Genomic DNA, 17,262 nt, shown 5'->3' on the forward strand with positions numbered 1-17,262 from the left:
AGACAACAGTAAATTCAGAAGCTATAAATTCCCTAACCGCCGGGCATCCAACTTATTGAGGAGGTGGTAGAGTCACTACAAACAGACTTGACGTTTCATAAGTGCTTATTAATGAGGCCTACTTGAAATAAATGAATTTTGAATTTGAATTTTTTGAATTTTGGTGGTCAAAAGGTGCATCCTGGAGATAAGGAGAAAGTCACCGATTTGTTGTAGTAGCTTATAAATATAAATAGTATTTATTTGTTTGAATATGTGTATAACATGTAATTCACAATAACATTAAAGCCCGAAATGTAACCTAAGAGACGCAGGGCAAGTATTGAATCGCATTTTCACCGCAGCCCGGCTAGTATAAGCAGGAGACAAAAAGTAGTTCCTCCCACAGAATTAAGAAAATACAGAGACCGTATAGGTACAAACCACTCCACTTTAGTAGTGTTTCTCGAACAAGGAGTGTTGATATAGTTATAAGAGAATATAAAATTTTCTGCTTTCCCCGACGAAACATGTACCTTCACCAATGCTAGCGGTGCTCTGACACTTCAGCCCGTTTTCAGTAAACCTAAGCATCGCCTAAATCGAATGCGTAATTATTAAGGCGATGTCTATAGAAAAAACGTTTCACCAACTGTTAGGTGATAACTATTGGTGAACGGTTGATGTATGCCTAGGAATCTCCTGAGATTAGGCGTTACTTATTAAGGCATAGCCTTGTTCGTCGCTAGTGAAAAGGGGCATTAGTGCTTTATACTACACATAATAGGGAGCGTCCATAAATTACGTGAGGTGTTTTTTTAAAATTTCTGTACCTTTCACCCCCCCCCTGGTGAGATGTCGGGAGATAAGTTAAGACTAGTAATTAATATTGCTGAGAGTTTAATTTTAAGTGTGATAAAAATTAATAAAAAAAAAATTAGTTGTCTATAAAGGCGGCTTACTGACGATAGTTGAACGTGACAACGTCGTAAGAAAATACTGATGGAATGGTTGCATTTTTCAAAAGAAAATTTTAATTTTATTTGTTTGATAGATATTATCGTTGCTATAAACAATTGACATTCGTGATTTTTGTCGGGACCCCCCCCCCCCCCCCTCCAACATAACATATATCACGTATTTTATGAACGGCCCCTTACGATAAGAAAAAAGTTGCCAAATATATTTTGATCTCGTTATTGAAATATGAGTGAGATAGTCGAAGTAAAACCTATTAATGAACGTAGGTACATAATTAGTTAACACATCGATCGTTATTGTCACTAAAAAGTGTTAGTAATCTTCGTTCAAACCACCACCAACCCGCATTGGAACAGAGTTGTGGTTCTATGATCTAAAGGATTAGTGGGTAATTACTTCATAAGTTAATTAAGAGAATTATTTTAGTTTAGCTTTATTTCTTTTACTCTCTCTCTCTCTCTTTCTTTTTCTTTATGTACAAAGTATAAAACTGGTTTAAGTGGTGACATAAACTAGTTCTTACCAAATAAGCGAGATTGGTAAATATACAGACCAAAATAAATAATGCAAAATTATAAATATATAAAGCATAAATATATAGAAGGTATGTTTTAAAGTTTATTTAGCAGTTATTTTTAAGAAAAGCTATCGAATTATTTTTCGTTATAATTATTTATTTTAGTGAAATAATAAATTATTATTATTTATATACTTTATCTGACCATAAACATGAAACTTTTTTGCCGTATTTCCTTCGCAATAATAGATGATTGTCGAATTTATTACTTACTTATGCGGCGATACTGGCCAATATTCAAAATAAAAAGATTTGGATTATATTTCATTTTACACCTTTTATTTCCATAATTACATTTGAAACTCTACTATTACTATCATTAAGGCTTTCTGAACTAAGTCAAATATATTTGATGAATTATATTTTGTTGTTTTTTTTTTTCGAAGCTAATCACAAAGACCTCGTTTCAGGGGCGTATATTGTAATTAAAATAAATATTTAATACGTACTAGAGTCGTAAATGATTTTTTCTTTGAGTGAACAGGAACTGATTTTGTGATTCGTTCGTTTAAATGTCAACAAATAGACACTGACTTTGACACTTGTAGGCTGTGTCAGAGTCAGTGTATTTGTTTACAACAAGTTGTTGCCGTAACGGCCGGTCCACACGGCGCATAGCGTTGTCGCAACCGCAATGTTGCTACGGCGCCAATAAATGAACGCGGCACGGCGAAGGTGCGTGCCGCTGCGACTTCACAAAGGACGACCCTCTTCTTAGACCCCTACACTGCGCTGTACTGCAATGTGTGGCAAACCATGCACTTTTCTATTTAGACCGCCGCAGGGACACCGCTCTGACGCCGCGCCGCTGCTGCAACGCACCGTGTATACCGAACTTAAAACATAGCGCTTGAACTTGCTTTGCAATGCCGTCCTAATACGTATTAAATTATTATTATTACTCACAGTACGTTTTGCGTTATTTTCTTGAATTTATTTATGAAACTTTTTATTATCTGTTGAACGGTACGTGTTAGCGCTATGCAAATCACGTTGCTTGCGCATTTTTAAAAACCTGCGACACGTCACTTAATATCCAGCTTAAATAAATAGACCTTACACAAAAGTTCTGTTTTATCCGTGTTATTGCAATAGTTTTGTGTTTTTTAGTTACAGTAGTCACGCTGTCGTCGGGTAACGCTTTCCTGATAATAAACGGGCACACGTTCAGAAAGGAGGACTGCGGGAACGGGGCTACCACCAGGTGGTGCTGCAACGAGCCGACGGAAGCTAAGTGCGATGTTTACGCCCACGTCAACGATAAATACGAGCTGGTTTTAATCGTGAACAAGCACAACCACGATCCTATACTCTGCAGAATGTTACAGGGCAGGATAATTTGAGTAAATAATTCTTTTACTTAAATTATCCTACCTTTCGTATAAGTATTTTTAGGTAAAACCTTTTGTTTTAAGTTGACAAACGTAACGCAAGAGTTAGGTTAATCAGTGTTATCAGCCTTTATTTGATCCATGGCAGGGGCGATTTGGGAATTGATAATTACTGAATTTTCTTTGGTTACTATCATCATTTAAAGCAGTAATAAAAATTTAAAATTAGGTTTTGTCACAGAATTATAATCCTTATTTTAGGACGTCAAGGTATATTAAATAATCTGTAATTTTCAGATATTACTAAATAAAGCGAATGTATTAAGGCCCTTACCACCATATTGGCAAAGATGTGCTGCAAAGCAATTTAGTTTTCCGGTACGACACCGCGTAGATACTAGTAAGGGGTAAAGGCTTATATAACTGGCATACCCCTTAACAGGTTACCATAGAATGCATCATAACAGATATGGCAGGGCATTGCAAAGGCGCGCAGTCTTATGACGTCGCGTGTGTTGCGAGCTTAACACGTTAGCTACCTATGCGTTTTCGAAGCCAGCTTTGCTTTGCTCTTCAGGTATATAGTACGTACTATTATAATAAATGCAATAGGGATTATGTTTGTTTATTTATTATTTGTTACCTATGTATACTCAGCCACTGTACTAATCTTGACGAAATTTGGCACGGAATTAACTTCAACATACTGAAGAGGCATTACATCCTTATGGAAAAAACTGCAAGAGTATAAAAAATTATATTAAATTTTGTTTTTTTTAAATATTGGCACTTTGCCTGTGGTGTGGTTTAAAAAAAGACTTAGAGAGCTAAAGTGCTAAGTAATGTACTGCGTACTAGATATGACGTCGCAAAGGAAGTTGTTGCGCAACGCATTGCAGTCCAGTAGGCTGCTGTGTTTTTCACGCTTGGTTTAACAAGAAACGTTACTTAAAATAAGTTTATATTTTAAGTGACGTGTATATAAATGCCTGTTTAAATTCTGCGTATTATTGTTACATATCGTTTAAACGGTTAGGCTACTACGTTATTACGTGTGGCGAATATATTTAGTTTCCAGTTTCGTTTTTCGTTGTTCTTGTGAATATCAGTATGCAGGGGCTATTAAAGGGCCAGTTAAACAAAGCCTTCAAAATTCGGTAACGCATTAGCAGTTTCTTTGGTACTTTAAATGTTCATGAGCGGTAGTAATTGCTGAACTAACTTAAGGTGACTTATTCGCCGTTTGTTCACTATCCTACTAAAATTATAAATGTTAAGGTGTGGATGTTTGACTCAATCACCCAAAAACGGCTGAACGAATTTGGATGAAATTTGGCATGCATGTAGCCTTTGATATTGAGAAGAAAATATGCTACCCTTTATCCCGGGAAATAAAAGAGTTCCCGCGGAAACAAAAACCTTAATCCACGCGAACGAAGTCGCGGGTATATGTACAGCTAGTTTGTGTATAATAACATATACACGCGACTGGACTAAGTACACGATCTAGTGGATATCAATATCGTTTCATATACATTCATATTAACAGTTAAAAACTTTCGTTTATTTATTATCAGGACAAATATACCTATATGCGATTCAAATATGTAGTTGGTCTCACGTGAATAAGTAAATCGTAAAATTCGCCCTGCCATGCGCTGCTGTAAACTGCGTCGATGTCTCAGCTTTTGCTTAGCTCTAGATATATAAAACATAATAAAGGAGATTGTGAGGAAGGAGCCACTAGTTCATACTGAAAAGTTAGGATTTTACCTTATATCTTAGTGCGTGGGTACTATTTTGTAAAGATCAACATTTCATTTTCAAATGGGCCTCTTATGATAAATTTATACATTCTGCTTTCTTGTGACGTAATGGTGCTTAAACTTACTAATGTATGTGTAGCCCAGACAATGAATGTTTTATTGTTTCATTCATTTTATATTATTATTATAAACAGACAGTTGTTTAAATGCTCTAACCCGTCGAGAAATCACTGGTTGTCTAAGTTCATATTATCTATCATATGAACTTTAGAAGAATTGTTGTTGTTGTGGCTGGGATTTCAATTGTTTTTGGTGAAACTGAGTTCTTGAACAGAAAGTATTAACCTTTTACTTATTCATAATGGCAGATTTTTTCCGGAAATTTAGAATACTCCAGTAATCCCTTGAAAAGGTTAGAAGAGCAATAATAGTTATGTCAGTAAATAATGCATTTTTTAAATATATTAATAGACTAAGCTATTACTGTTATTACCTTGTGGTATTTTTCTATTATTCTATAATAATAATATGTATAAGCAATTTTACTGTGACTAGTTTAGTTCATATAGACACTTGCCTTAGAGTTTTACAATTTTGTACAATAGTTTGTATGTAGTTAGGTAAAGACATTTTTAAATGACCATATTGCAAAAGAATAATATCATTCAAAAAATCTTTTCAGTGTTTGCAAGTTTTGTATAAATATTTCTTTAATTCTAAACCTTTGAGTTGCTGTAATATTATGTAGTAATGTCATAGAAAACTGCTTTATATGTTTTATCTTTAGTGAATTGTACAGTATTTTTTTTAAATAAATCATTTGTTTGTCGGGTGGGAGGCTTTGGCCGTGGTTAGTTACCACCCTAACAACGACGTGCCGCCAAGCGTTCAGGGTTACGGTACGATGCCGCGTAAAATCCGTAGAGGTATAGGTTTAGTATAACTGCCCCTACTGTTTAGTATAATAACCCCTTACAGGCTAGACAGCTTAATTACCTTAGATATCATCACTCATCATAAGATGCGTATGTAATTAAAAGCTAACACATAGTAGAATTAAAAAAAAAATTGCATCAACCCTTCGCTGAGTGGACTTCGAAAGCCTTATCAATGTCATCTCTAGAACGCACCTATTATGGTATGGAATATATCTGTTACGACGGTTATCTGTCAAAATATTACATAATAGAATTATCGTTAGACTTGGACCCCAAAATGACTTGCGCGTTTGCGCGATCTATTCTAGAACGCACCGTAGATTATTGGTTCAATACTTTAGGTATTATTGCTGGCGGACACCGGGTACCGCAGGACAGAGCTTTTTTATCTTTATTATACGTAATTAGTGGTAATAAGGTACGGATTCCAATACCTCGGGTCGAGTTCTTAACTTTGAAATCTGTATCTTGCTCTTTTTTTATCTGTCAAAATATTAAATAGTAAGTTTTACATTATATTCGTCAGTAAGTAAGTTGTTAGACTAGGTTAAGGCTGGAGAAGCCATTTTGTTTTTTATCTAGTAATAGGTATTTTTGATAAAGTGCAATGCACTATTTTTCAACGCAGTTATTTGTAGAAATAAGAAACTTGAATAAATAAATTGTTTTATTGAAATGCATTTTTATATATCTCTTTCGGTCAAACTAGGATTGCGGTTGCACAAAATCCTACCCTAACCATTATATTGTCCTACTAATATTATAAAGCAGTGATAGCGCATTGGGAAGAAGCTCGACTTAACTTTCGGGGGCCCGAGTACGAATCCCAGCACGCACCTCTAACTTTTTTAAGTTATGTGCGTTTTAGGTAATTAAAATGTCACTTGCTTCAACGGTGAAGGAGAACATTGTGAGGAAACATGCCTGAGAGTTCTACATAATATTCTCAAAGGTGTGTGGCGTCCACAAATCCGCAGCCAGCGTGGTGGACTTCGGCCTTAACCCCTTCTCATTGTGGGAGAAGACCCGGGCTCTGTAGTCGGCCGGTAATGGGTGGATATGAAGATGATTATAAACGTGAAAGTTTGTCAGAATGTATTGTTGTATGGAGCTTGTTACTCTACTTAACACTACTGAACGGATTTTATTTAAATTCGGACTGGATATAGATTATCCCCAGGATTTAATATAGGCTACTTTTTACCCCGTACGCGTTGTCTAGTTTACTAGCTCAAAACCTTCAAAGTACTGTATCTCTTCTTTATACAGCGGTCATACCGAGGTCCAACAGAACTGTCTTGACAATCGTACGGTAAGTGTGGTGAGGACGACTGTATATGTGACACGGATAGAAAAGGATCTGTATAGCTTCTAAGTTCTGTCGCAACCCTGGCGGTATTTAACTATTTACCACTAGCTAAAAGTCGTAGAACTACTGTATCTCTTCTTTGTACTGTTTGTCATACCGAGGTCACAGAGTTCAGAATATAAAGAACCCTCATTCCGCTATTATTAGATGCATTGCATTGTGTCTAAAAACAGTGAAAACGCCCCGCGCACGTCTCACTTCACACCAGCGTTAGAACATAATTAGGGATAACATAATTAAAGTCAACTGCTAAATGGAATGGAGTGCCTAACCACCTGTTCGAGAAACACTTCTAAAGTGGAGTGGTTTTAGATGCTTCAATATTAGCCATTTTGGTTTCTGTATGTTCTTAAATCTGTGACCGAGGTTCAACTAAGCAGTCTAGATAGAGCAATTATGGTAAGTGGGGGGCGAGGGAGGACCCTGACTGCCCTGGGTAATAAAGGCCTTATACAAAGAAGCATACGCACTCTATAGACCATGTCCAAACCAAAGGTGAACATGACCGTGACCAAAATCAGAAGTGTCAAACTACTGTATATCTTTATAACGAGGTCCGACGAAGTTTTCTTGCCAGAACAAGCGTTCAGTTAGTGCGGGGCAAGAACTTATCTCACTGGTATGGGACCTACATAAATACCTACCTAATTTAAAGTGGTTTGCCGATACCATACATTTATGACATTTAATATTAAAATACCTATATCAATTTTAAAATTAAATGTCATGTAATTTTAATTACTGAATACTAGCGCCATTAATTTTAGAGTTATATAATACATTTAATCAAATAAAATAGTTGTTTCTATAATTTAGCTTATCTGATCAACGTTAAGGCCAAACTTATTTATTTATTTATTTTATTTATTTTATTTTATTTTGTGAACAATAACATATCTTAACCACTAATGAATGAAACGATGATCACTGTAAAAGTATGAAACTGCGTAACAGTGATCACGCCCACCTCGAAAACTTAAAATTTACCATTTTTATATGCATTTTAAACATTTTCTACACCTGTAATTAATTTCAAATTTTAAACAAAATTCATAATAGCGTATTAGATATATGATCTCAGCCATAAAAAAGGTTCGTATCATCTTCGTAACAGTAACATGGACGCAAATTCAGAAACTCCTTTGTTTCAGGTAACGATTACAAATTCATTACTGTTAAAGGTAAAAAGCTTTTAATGATTGATGGCTACACTTTTTACCAGAACGGCGCGTACAACAACTGGATGTGCTCCGCGAGAACATCAATGCGTAAATGTAAAGCGAGAATCCGTTTCGACAAATCGCATAATATAACTTTTTTCTCAGGGACTCACAGTCACGACCCGCCCGGGTTGTATGTTAATCGGAATGGAGAATACGTTAAAGTTAAAAGTGCCAACTCTAAATATTTTGATTAATACGATTATCAGACTTACTTCCCCATATCCCACAGCTGGTCGGAGACAATAGGGTGCATAGGGTTTATCCAACAGGGTGGGCATGATACCTCAATGGTAGAATCCTTTTCCAATACGAATTATAAGAAAACTTAAGGCTGTTAATACGATGTACATGTACACAATTCATGCCTCTGGAAGGTATGAATTGTTCTTTTTTTATAATTTGTATTAGTGTTTTTAACTACACTTATAAATTTAAAATGCATATATATATTTTTTTAAGTAACAGTCGCTATAAGACTGATGTAAAAGACATATACTAATTTTGGCACTGTGCACGGTAGGAGAGCCGAAGCTTAATTGGTAAAGCGCTCAGGCAACGATAGCCAGAGAGTAGCAGGTTCAAAACCTGTCGGTTCCGAGAATTTTTATATGCATTTTAAATTTATAAAAATGAATTGTTCTTTTATAAATCGTATAGAAGGAGTGCCATCTTGTTGTTTTGAGCTTACGAACACTGACGCTGGACGAACTGTGAAGGCCACTGGGCACAGCCCTCTGTCATAGAAGATAGGAAGAACTAAATGGTCAATGGTAAATACTAACATAAAATGTATATATAAATTATTGTTTTATTGAAAAAGTATTCCAACGCAGCATAGGTGCCTATTTGTGTAACATAGAAATAAGTAAATGGTTCTATTAAAAAAATATTTTACTACTGTACAGACTTTTATTTCCGAGTTTTATTTATAAAGGTGGTGGGTATATTTTAAAATAATATATGGTTTAGTGCTAGAATTTGCGCACTCCTACCTAAGAAGTGCGCATATTCCATTTATGTATTTGTTTTGGTTATTGTTTGCAGATGTAGAGTACGAATATTATGAAGCACTCGAAGATGATGCCCACGAAGCTGTATTTATAGAGTCAAAGAAAGGTAAAACCCTACTGCAATATAACGGCTACCGATACCGAAGAGCCTACCAGACCAAAAATGGGATACGTTGGAGTTGCTCTTCGAAGAAGAACTGTTCAGCTTTTATTTACTTAAACGATGAGGACGAAATTCTGATGACCTCCAGGCATCATAATCATTCTCCACCAAATTCCCAATTGGAACATATTCAAAGGGAGGAAAATCCAGATGGTAAGTCCGACCTAACACTTCCTTTTACTTTTGTTTTATCGCGTTTTTATACGTAACCACCTAAATTAGTTAAAGGCTAATACATCCGACCCACATTCATGGCGTGTAATTTTTCGATTTGCCTCGAAATCGAGATTGCTAACAGTCACACGGTTAGTTAAATTGTAAAGTGAGGTTACGTGAGGCAAACGTCTTATTTTGCCCTTAGTTTATTTAAACAGAAAGCAGATTAGCCGAACAATCCTACCATCAGTAAAATCCGTGTTGGATGTTTTCTATACATCTAAAAATTACACGAGTCTTATCAAGGTCACTTGTTTTAAGGTTTGAAAATTTAATTTTATTTTGCATTCGTTTTCTCGCCCTAATAAACCTTTTCCCACATTACTTGTAAACAGATTACATCATCATCATCAATCATGTAGCCTTATTACAAGAATTGCTCGCTCGCAATCGAGGTTTTCATTCTCGTTTTGAATTCGCAAATCCTGTACTTCTGATTGTTGTTTAACAAACGTTAAGTCAAAAGCCCGAGAGAGAAAGTTTTGTAGACGAATTCAATGTGTAATACAATGCGAATCCATTTCACTCCGGTATTGAAGAATTTCCATACTCGAGCAAATTGTACTAAGGCTACTGGTCTCAGTAAATGTGGTAACTCTCGATGTTAATAATTAATCTAAACCAAAATCTTCAATTAAAGGCAGAATAAATTTAGTAGCGCCATCCTTGTCTTAAGGCAAAGAAAATGAAAAGGGTAGCACTACTAAGTGACAATCTATCATCTGAAGATTTAGAATCAGATTAATAAGAAAATTGTCAAAAACGTTTGAGATTTGCGTATAATCAAATTAGGACTATTGATTTTATCTTAATTTGTTTCACAGACACAGCAGTCGTCATCACCTCTCGCAAAGGCAAAGAGATGCTACTGTTCCATAAGTATACCTACCGCAAACAGTACGCCACGGGCGGCAAGACAAGATGGGTGTGCTCGACCAAGAAGAATTGTCACGCAGTAGTATTCACAAACTCCACCAACATTATAACATCCGCTTTAGAGGCACATAATCATGATCCTCCGAAATACTATCTAAAACCTAACAACCTGTTAGAAGCCATCAGGCAACCTTTACTTTTTGAATCTGAATAACCAGATATTACCTCATCATCATTTCAGCTTTCATCATATCTTTTTTTATATCATTACTTATAGATACTAGCTTCTGTCTGCGAATTCGTCTGCGTGGACTTCAGAATTAGGTCTAAAGCTTCGCTACTTACCAATTTTCAATCTTACCACGGGAACTATTTGAGAGATCGGTATGGAAAGTACATGTCCTTTTTCATAGCATAGGTGACATGCATACCAAATTTCGAAGCTGTCTGCCCGCGGCTTAGCTCGTAAACAATTTTCAATTTTCCCTCGGGAACTATTTAATCGAGAATCGGAATAAAAAGTAGCCTATGTTCTTTTCCATGTCAAAGGCTACATGCATGCCAAATTTCTTCCAAATATGTTCAGCCGTTTTTGCGTGATTGAGTAACAAACATCCACACTTTCACATTTAGAATATTAGTAGGATAGTAGGATAACTGTTGCATTGATCTCAAATGGCACCTGAAATTAAGTTTTGAAAGGATCTGATGGTGATTACGACATTTGTGATAACCGCAATTGCGGTTATGCAATAATTTATGGTAATTACTTACTCTAATATCTATCTATTCATTGTATTTTGTTTTGCCAAAAAAAATTCTGCAACCAATAGTAAAAAAGTGCCATCTATGAAAAAGCATTACGATCGTCACTTTTCCGTTGTTATACGACAATCAACCTTCTGGTTCAAGAAATATCACATCCCATATTCATGTTTCGTCAACTTTTATGACTCGTTTTTAACCTTATTTAGGTAAGTTCTTTTATTTAATTAAGTAGTTAGATTAAGTCAAATCTCTAAATTTAACGGGTTGACGGTATTTTGTATAGTGGTAAAGTTTTTGTTTTAAATAATGTGTTTGTATAATCAAATTTTTAAGTATGTTATAAAAAATATACTTAGGTGTACTACACGACCAACACCTTTAAGTTAATTAGATAAGTCCGTAGTTAGTGAACGCTAAACTTATGAGAACCTAGTGCAGTAAGTATGGTAACAACGCTGTATTGATAAAATAATACTTTAGATAAATATTAGTTTTTTGTACCTACCTAATAATACTTTATGCTTAAAAAATTTGAGCAGTATCTAAAAAGTCTTCTTGTTGATATAGCTGTTAAGAAATGTAAACCCTTTTTGCTAAATAACCATACGCATGAGAAACTAATGAATTGCAATAAAATTAACAGTTATCTTTGTGTGGTAATTTATTTAAAAACTTTATAAAGTAACCTTACGAGTAGAGACCGAAATCGAATATCAAAAACGAACATAAACTTAACATGGGAACATGTTTAAGTACATGATTAAACCATCAGAAACAGAACGTCAAGTCTACTTTCCATAGGTAAAAACCAATGGTTTAAACGAACAAAAAATCGATACATATTTTTTTACGCTTACACCATATAAAATAGTGCAGTTATTTAAGATTAATTTCTATATCATAGCCTATCAGAGTCCACTGCAGGACCAATGGCTTCTCCGGATTTCCCGATTTTTCCATAATGACCACGCTAGGCAGACGTATTGGTGATCGCAGAAGATGCTAGTAGTACCAAAAAGGACGCTGACCGTTCACCGATATATTCTCTTAATCGCCTCAAACGACACCCGCGGGAAAAGTTGTGGGGAAAAATTGTTTTCTGCTGTCACCACACGGCACTTTCGTATCCACACGTCCAAAGCATAGTACACGCTGAATAATAAATTCATAAAAAAAATGTTCCTCAAACCTACACCTAAATGTCGTGCTATTCCTGATATATGCGTTTACACTTTACGTGTTGTGAGCTAGTAAGACCCTTTCCTGAGGATCGGTTTCGCATGCGTTCAACCCATATTCTATTATTTAAAACATGATATATACTTTTTTCCATAGCGCGGGCTGCAATTATGTGGTACGCAATTTAGGGGTTTTCTGTTTGTATATATCACACAATCACACTTTCTTAACGATAATTTATAAAGCCGATGGCGTTTAAAGAACCATGATACTCGTAGGTAGTCTGAATATTTTTATAAACGCATTTCCTCAAAAAGTGACGTGAATGTAAAAAAACAGCTGGTTAGTCACTTCATTTCATTTAGCAGTTGACAGTAATTTTATCTGTAATGTATTAAACGTTTACCATAAAATGTGGAATATGGTAAAAGTTTGTGAGCTAGCAACATTCATCGGGTGTGAAGAGAGAGTTGGGCGTTTTCACCATTCTTGGAAACAAAGCATTGCATGCAATTATGGCTGAATGAGGGTTCTGTATGTCTTAATTCTGTGGGATTAACTACAAGCACTTCTCGATGCTATTTTCACGCAAGTAGACGCGGGCAGTAAACCGCATCACAGGAAAAAGACCCTAAATCAACGTGTTAATTATGCTTAACCAGTTATTAATTTAAAGTATAATGTTAAACACTTCTGTTGATATAGAATAAAGAAATCAATAGAAATAATAGAATAAAGTATGCCTTTTCTTATTAAGTATTTTGTTTCTTTAAACGAAGTTATCCCCTCCCTATTAAATTCCACAGGCATAGGTATAAAGAATCGTTTTAAGTGATGATGATGAATTACTTGTTTATAAGCACTTTTAAGAAACGTCAGTTCTGACGGCAAAGGAGCAATGCTGTCGCCATATTGTATTTCTGTGTCCCGGTCTGAGGGTCTGTGGTTTCCGGCGTAGTTACAGAAACATGAGGCTTAACACTTGAACGCCTCAGAATTATGGACACTGTGAAACTCTGCAGGATGTGCTCCTTGCATACCCTGCTAATATGATCATGTATCTGAATTTAGACTAAAGCTTAACTGGCTCCCTATTCGTCGTCCTTTTTGTTTTTTTTCTCACATGGAAGGGAGGGTTTAGAAGGTAATACCCTCTACGCTGCTCCAATGTGTATTGGAGAGCTTGTACTATACAATGCGACGTGTAAATGAAAACCGAAATAATACTTCACAGGCTTTGGAGGATATGACATACCGTTACATTATGTAGTCTCTGAGACTTATCTGTAAAACCAAAACAGTCATAGTTTTTATTGAAAAAATCGGATACAGCCCTAAACACATGCAAAATTCAAATCGACTGACTCATGGTTGTCATAAGGTACGCTCATGAATTCATAAAAAAAAAAATAAGAGCCATACTAATTACTAGTCGCTTAGGGTATCAAAATCCGGTTGAGGATAAGAAATAACCATTTTTTTAATTTTCCAGTGGCGGTCGAATTAAAGTCGAAGAGAGGGCGACCATTACTGCTATACAAAGACTACACGTACTCAAAATACCCGTACCCCCTCAAATACGGCTGGCGTTGGTACTGCTCTAAGGTGAAGAACTGCAAGGCGTACCTGCTTACATCCGATAATAATACAGTACTGGCGGTAACTGGTAGTCATGGACATCTGCCTATAAACCATAATCAGCAGCTTGGGTGGCGACCTGTATGAAACGTAAGCCTGAAGGATTTATGAATTCTTCAGGGAATATCTTTTTAATCTACTTTTGTAATATAAGGGTGTGTTTGTGTATTCACAAAATACTATTACTAATAATTAATATAAACTTACAAAGCCCTAGCCTAAAATCCATTCCAAAATTTGGAAATCTGCTGGCAACACGCTGCGCGATATTTCGCGCATTTAGCTCAGTCATTACTATCTACGCATAAGACGCTTCGGAATGTCCCACTCCCGTGGCCAGTACGTAAAGCAAAATGTTTGAATACTGAAGAAATGGTACTCTCACAAAAAAAATCTAAATTCCTTCTTGGTCCACAAACGGTTGTTATTTAGAAATACCGACAAACAATGAATGCCTAACAATACTTGGTATAAAGAGCTACAAGTAAATAGGTTACAATAAAGATTTTATTTCATTTTTCAATAGAGATTCCTATAAGCTCTAGGGCCGCTAGAGTAAGATTTTTATACAGATTATTTGTGTAAAACACTTTATATCCGGTTTTCCAGGTGGAAAGATATGCATTGTTATAGAGCCCTAAGAAAACCTTAATAGTCAGTTAGAAAATTGAAACCAAAATAAATAGATTTTATTTATTATTAGGTAGGTATAAGGTCTTGTATGAAAATTTTATTATGTTTTAATTATTGTGTGTTATAAAGCTAGAGTAAAAATAAAAAATATACAAACTTTTACAATTTCTTACTTAACTTCCGATCGAATCCCACAATTTATATAGTTACTACCTAAGTAGGTGCTTCTACCTTTAAAAACAAGAGCAAGGTTTTTAATTTTGTTTTTTTTTGCGGTATATTGTATTCATTGGAAATTGGAATCCATTTATTCTTTAAGGTTAAATAAATAACTACATGTATATTATTGCTACATCAGTCGTAACTTTTTAATGCGACAATCTCACCAGTGTCTAATGTAAGATTTCCTACCTACGTTTACTTATCCTATTGCGTGTATGACTAAGTTTTATATCGTATCGAAGCAACGCCATCTACTTGCAATACTTGAAAACCGTGCTGTCAGATGGCGCTTTTTCGATTCGATATAAGGTCGAGAGTCTCACACTTGGCACTCTGATCAACAAAAGGACTTTGGCAGTGTTTAAATATGCATTAAAAAAGATAGTTATTTTCTAAATTGCTACAGTTCACATTCTGCGCTCTAGGCGGGGTCGTCCGCTGCTCCTGTATCGACGCTTCACGTATTCCCAATCATCCGGCTTCCCCACTAAACATGGACACAGGTGGCTCTGCTCCTCACACAGATCGAAACTGTGCAAGGCTTACATAGTCACCGGCATCGAAGATTATATCATAAAAGATGCTATGGAGTTACATAACCATGAATCGCGTGACGGTTCGCACTATCCTTTATTTGAACGACTTAGCAAAACTTAGGTGCTGTAATGTGTAGCTATAGTTTTCAACGATTTGAGGCTCGAGTGGCATAGTGTACATATTGTTAAAATCTTTGAATTATTTTGATCCGACTAAGTGTAACTAAAGAAATTTTACAGAATAGCTCTTATATTATTGTAGATAGGTAATATATTTTGTATATACTGTTTAATGTGCTACCAACTTTAATTTTAACATATAACATTATATTACAATTTATCAAAACATATATCTGTATAAATGATGGCCGATTGGTGGCCTACATCTGGAAAATGTTTGTGTGATGAACATGAATGTTTTAGTGTCTACGTATTTATCCGCATGCTATAAGTATTTTTGTTTTTCATAAAAAGTATTCATAAAAAATTTCATCACTTATCATAGAACCCATAACACAAGCTACGCTTAGGTACTTTACAGCGATGTGTGTATTGTCGCAGTATATTTATTTATATATTTTGAACTTTCCTAGTGAATGTCCTAACACTAGTATCTATTTTTTTTTTTACATATCATATTAAGTGATTATAAGGTAACAGATATACTGTATCACCTAACCACCATGCCAGATATGCCCATGGTCTCGAATTCGATTCCCGGGACAGTTTGGGAATTTCTTTACTGGCTCTGATACGTTTCCGCCGTTACTTCTTACCACCAAAGACGTACTAACAATAGGACCAGCTTACCTAACGGTAAGATGCCGTGTAGACACCCATGAGGGTTTTAGGTTAATTTAACCATGGTAGAGTAAGTCTAATTCACAAACTAAAGGTCAGACAATATAAATGAAATAGAAGAAAGTGTTTTGTATTTACAATTTTATTATACTGTTACTTATTTAAATATCAATTACATAATTATAGTTTAGCAGTTAGAACTCAACCTAATCAAAGTTTGCGAGTTTGGGTCTTCTCTACTAAAAAAAACCCCTATATGATTTTCTTACCATTTATAATATCTACCAATAACTTCACTTTTGTGAATTTTGTAGGTTGAGTCCTTTCAGCTTAACTACGCCCATTCAGATTGTGAGCTAAATCAATATAAATTTGATACTAAGAGTTACAAAATAAATGACTTATTTAAAATAAATTGAGCATTTTTACTACTAGAGATGCCAAGGTATTAATGTGTATTCTTATATTGAAGCAAAATTAATTACCTTTGCTACATTTGATTAAAATGGCTTAAAATTTTGCACAATGCACATCTTGGACACCTTGAATACATCTTAGCTTATTAAGCCAAGTCTGCAATATTGCATCCATGTTGTAAATGTGATAATTTACTTTATTTAGTATGAGATACAGCATGACTGGCTTATAAAAATAGGTAAGGAACATTATCTTGGAAAAAAAGCAAGGTGAAATTGGTACATTGAATTATTTATTCTCCATTGCTTATAATTACAAAAATATTTTTATTAAAAAATAGACTTGCTTCACTTACTAACTTAGCCTAATTTTGATTATGAAAGTAAAATAATGCATTAAAATCTTTGAGGTAAACATGACCACGAGGTAGAAAATAAATCAGTCTTAAAATCAGTCAGTCATACAAGTTGTACATTTTTTATATTTATAGGATTTTTTAAAATTCACACCCAACAAGATGAAACAATAATTTATTTTCATCTTAGGTTAAATCTATATGATTTTTTTTTAATATTATATATTAATCTTAAGCATTACACATACATTTAAAATCTATTACAAAAATACATTTTTATTTGA

General features: G+C 34.9%; 1 protein-coding gene across 1 annotated transcript; it reads left to right on the forward strand.

Annotated features, from left to right (window-relative positions):
- The first annotated feature begins 9,212 nt into the window (after nucleotides 1–9,212).
- Nucleotides 9,213–10,790, forward strand: LOC120626909. The gene is made up of 2 exons (XM_039894699.1): nucleotides 9,213–9,490; nucleotides 10,378–10,790. Exons 1-2 carry the CDS (start codon nucleotides 9,415–9,417, stop codon nucleotides 10,641–10,643), a joined length of 342 nt encoding a protein of 113 aa, XP_039750633.1. The 5' UTR covers nucleotides 9,213–9,414; the 3' UTR covers nucleotides 10,644–10,790.
- Nucleotides 10,791–17,262: the final 6,472 nt, after the last annotated feature.

The sequence above is a fragment of the Pararge aegeria genome, chromosome 10, assembly GCF_905163445.1.
Source record: "Pararge aegeria chromosome 10, ilParAegt1.1, whole genome shotgun sequence".
NCBI classification, from domain to species: Eukaryota; Metazoa; Arthropoda; class Insecta; order Lepidoptera; family Nymphalidae; genus Pararge; species Pararge aegeria.

What these genes read in the sequence shown, in the direction of transcription:
- LOC120626909 (XM_039894699.1), top strand. Translation starts at nt 9,415, where the DNA reads ATGACCTCCAGGCATCATAATCATTCTCCACCAAATTCCCAATTGGAA. An exon ending in AAGGGAGGAAAATCCAGATG is followed by an intron (nt 9,491 to 10,377) that starts GTAAGTCCGACC and finishes TTTGTTTCACAG; the next exon opens with ACACAGCAGTCGTCATCACC.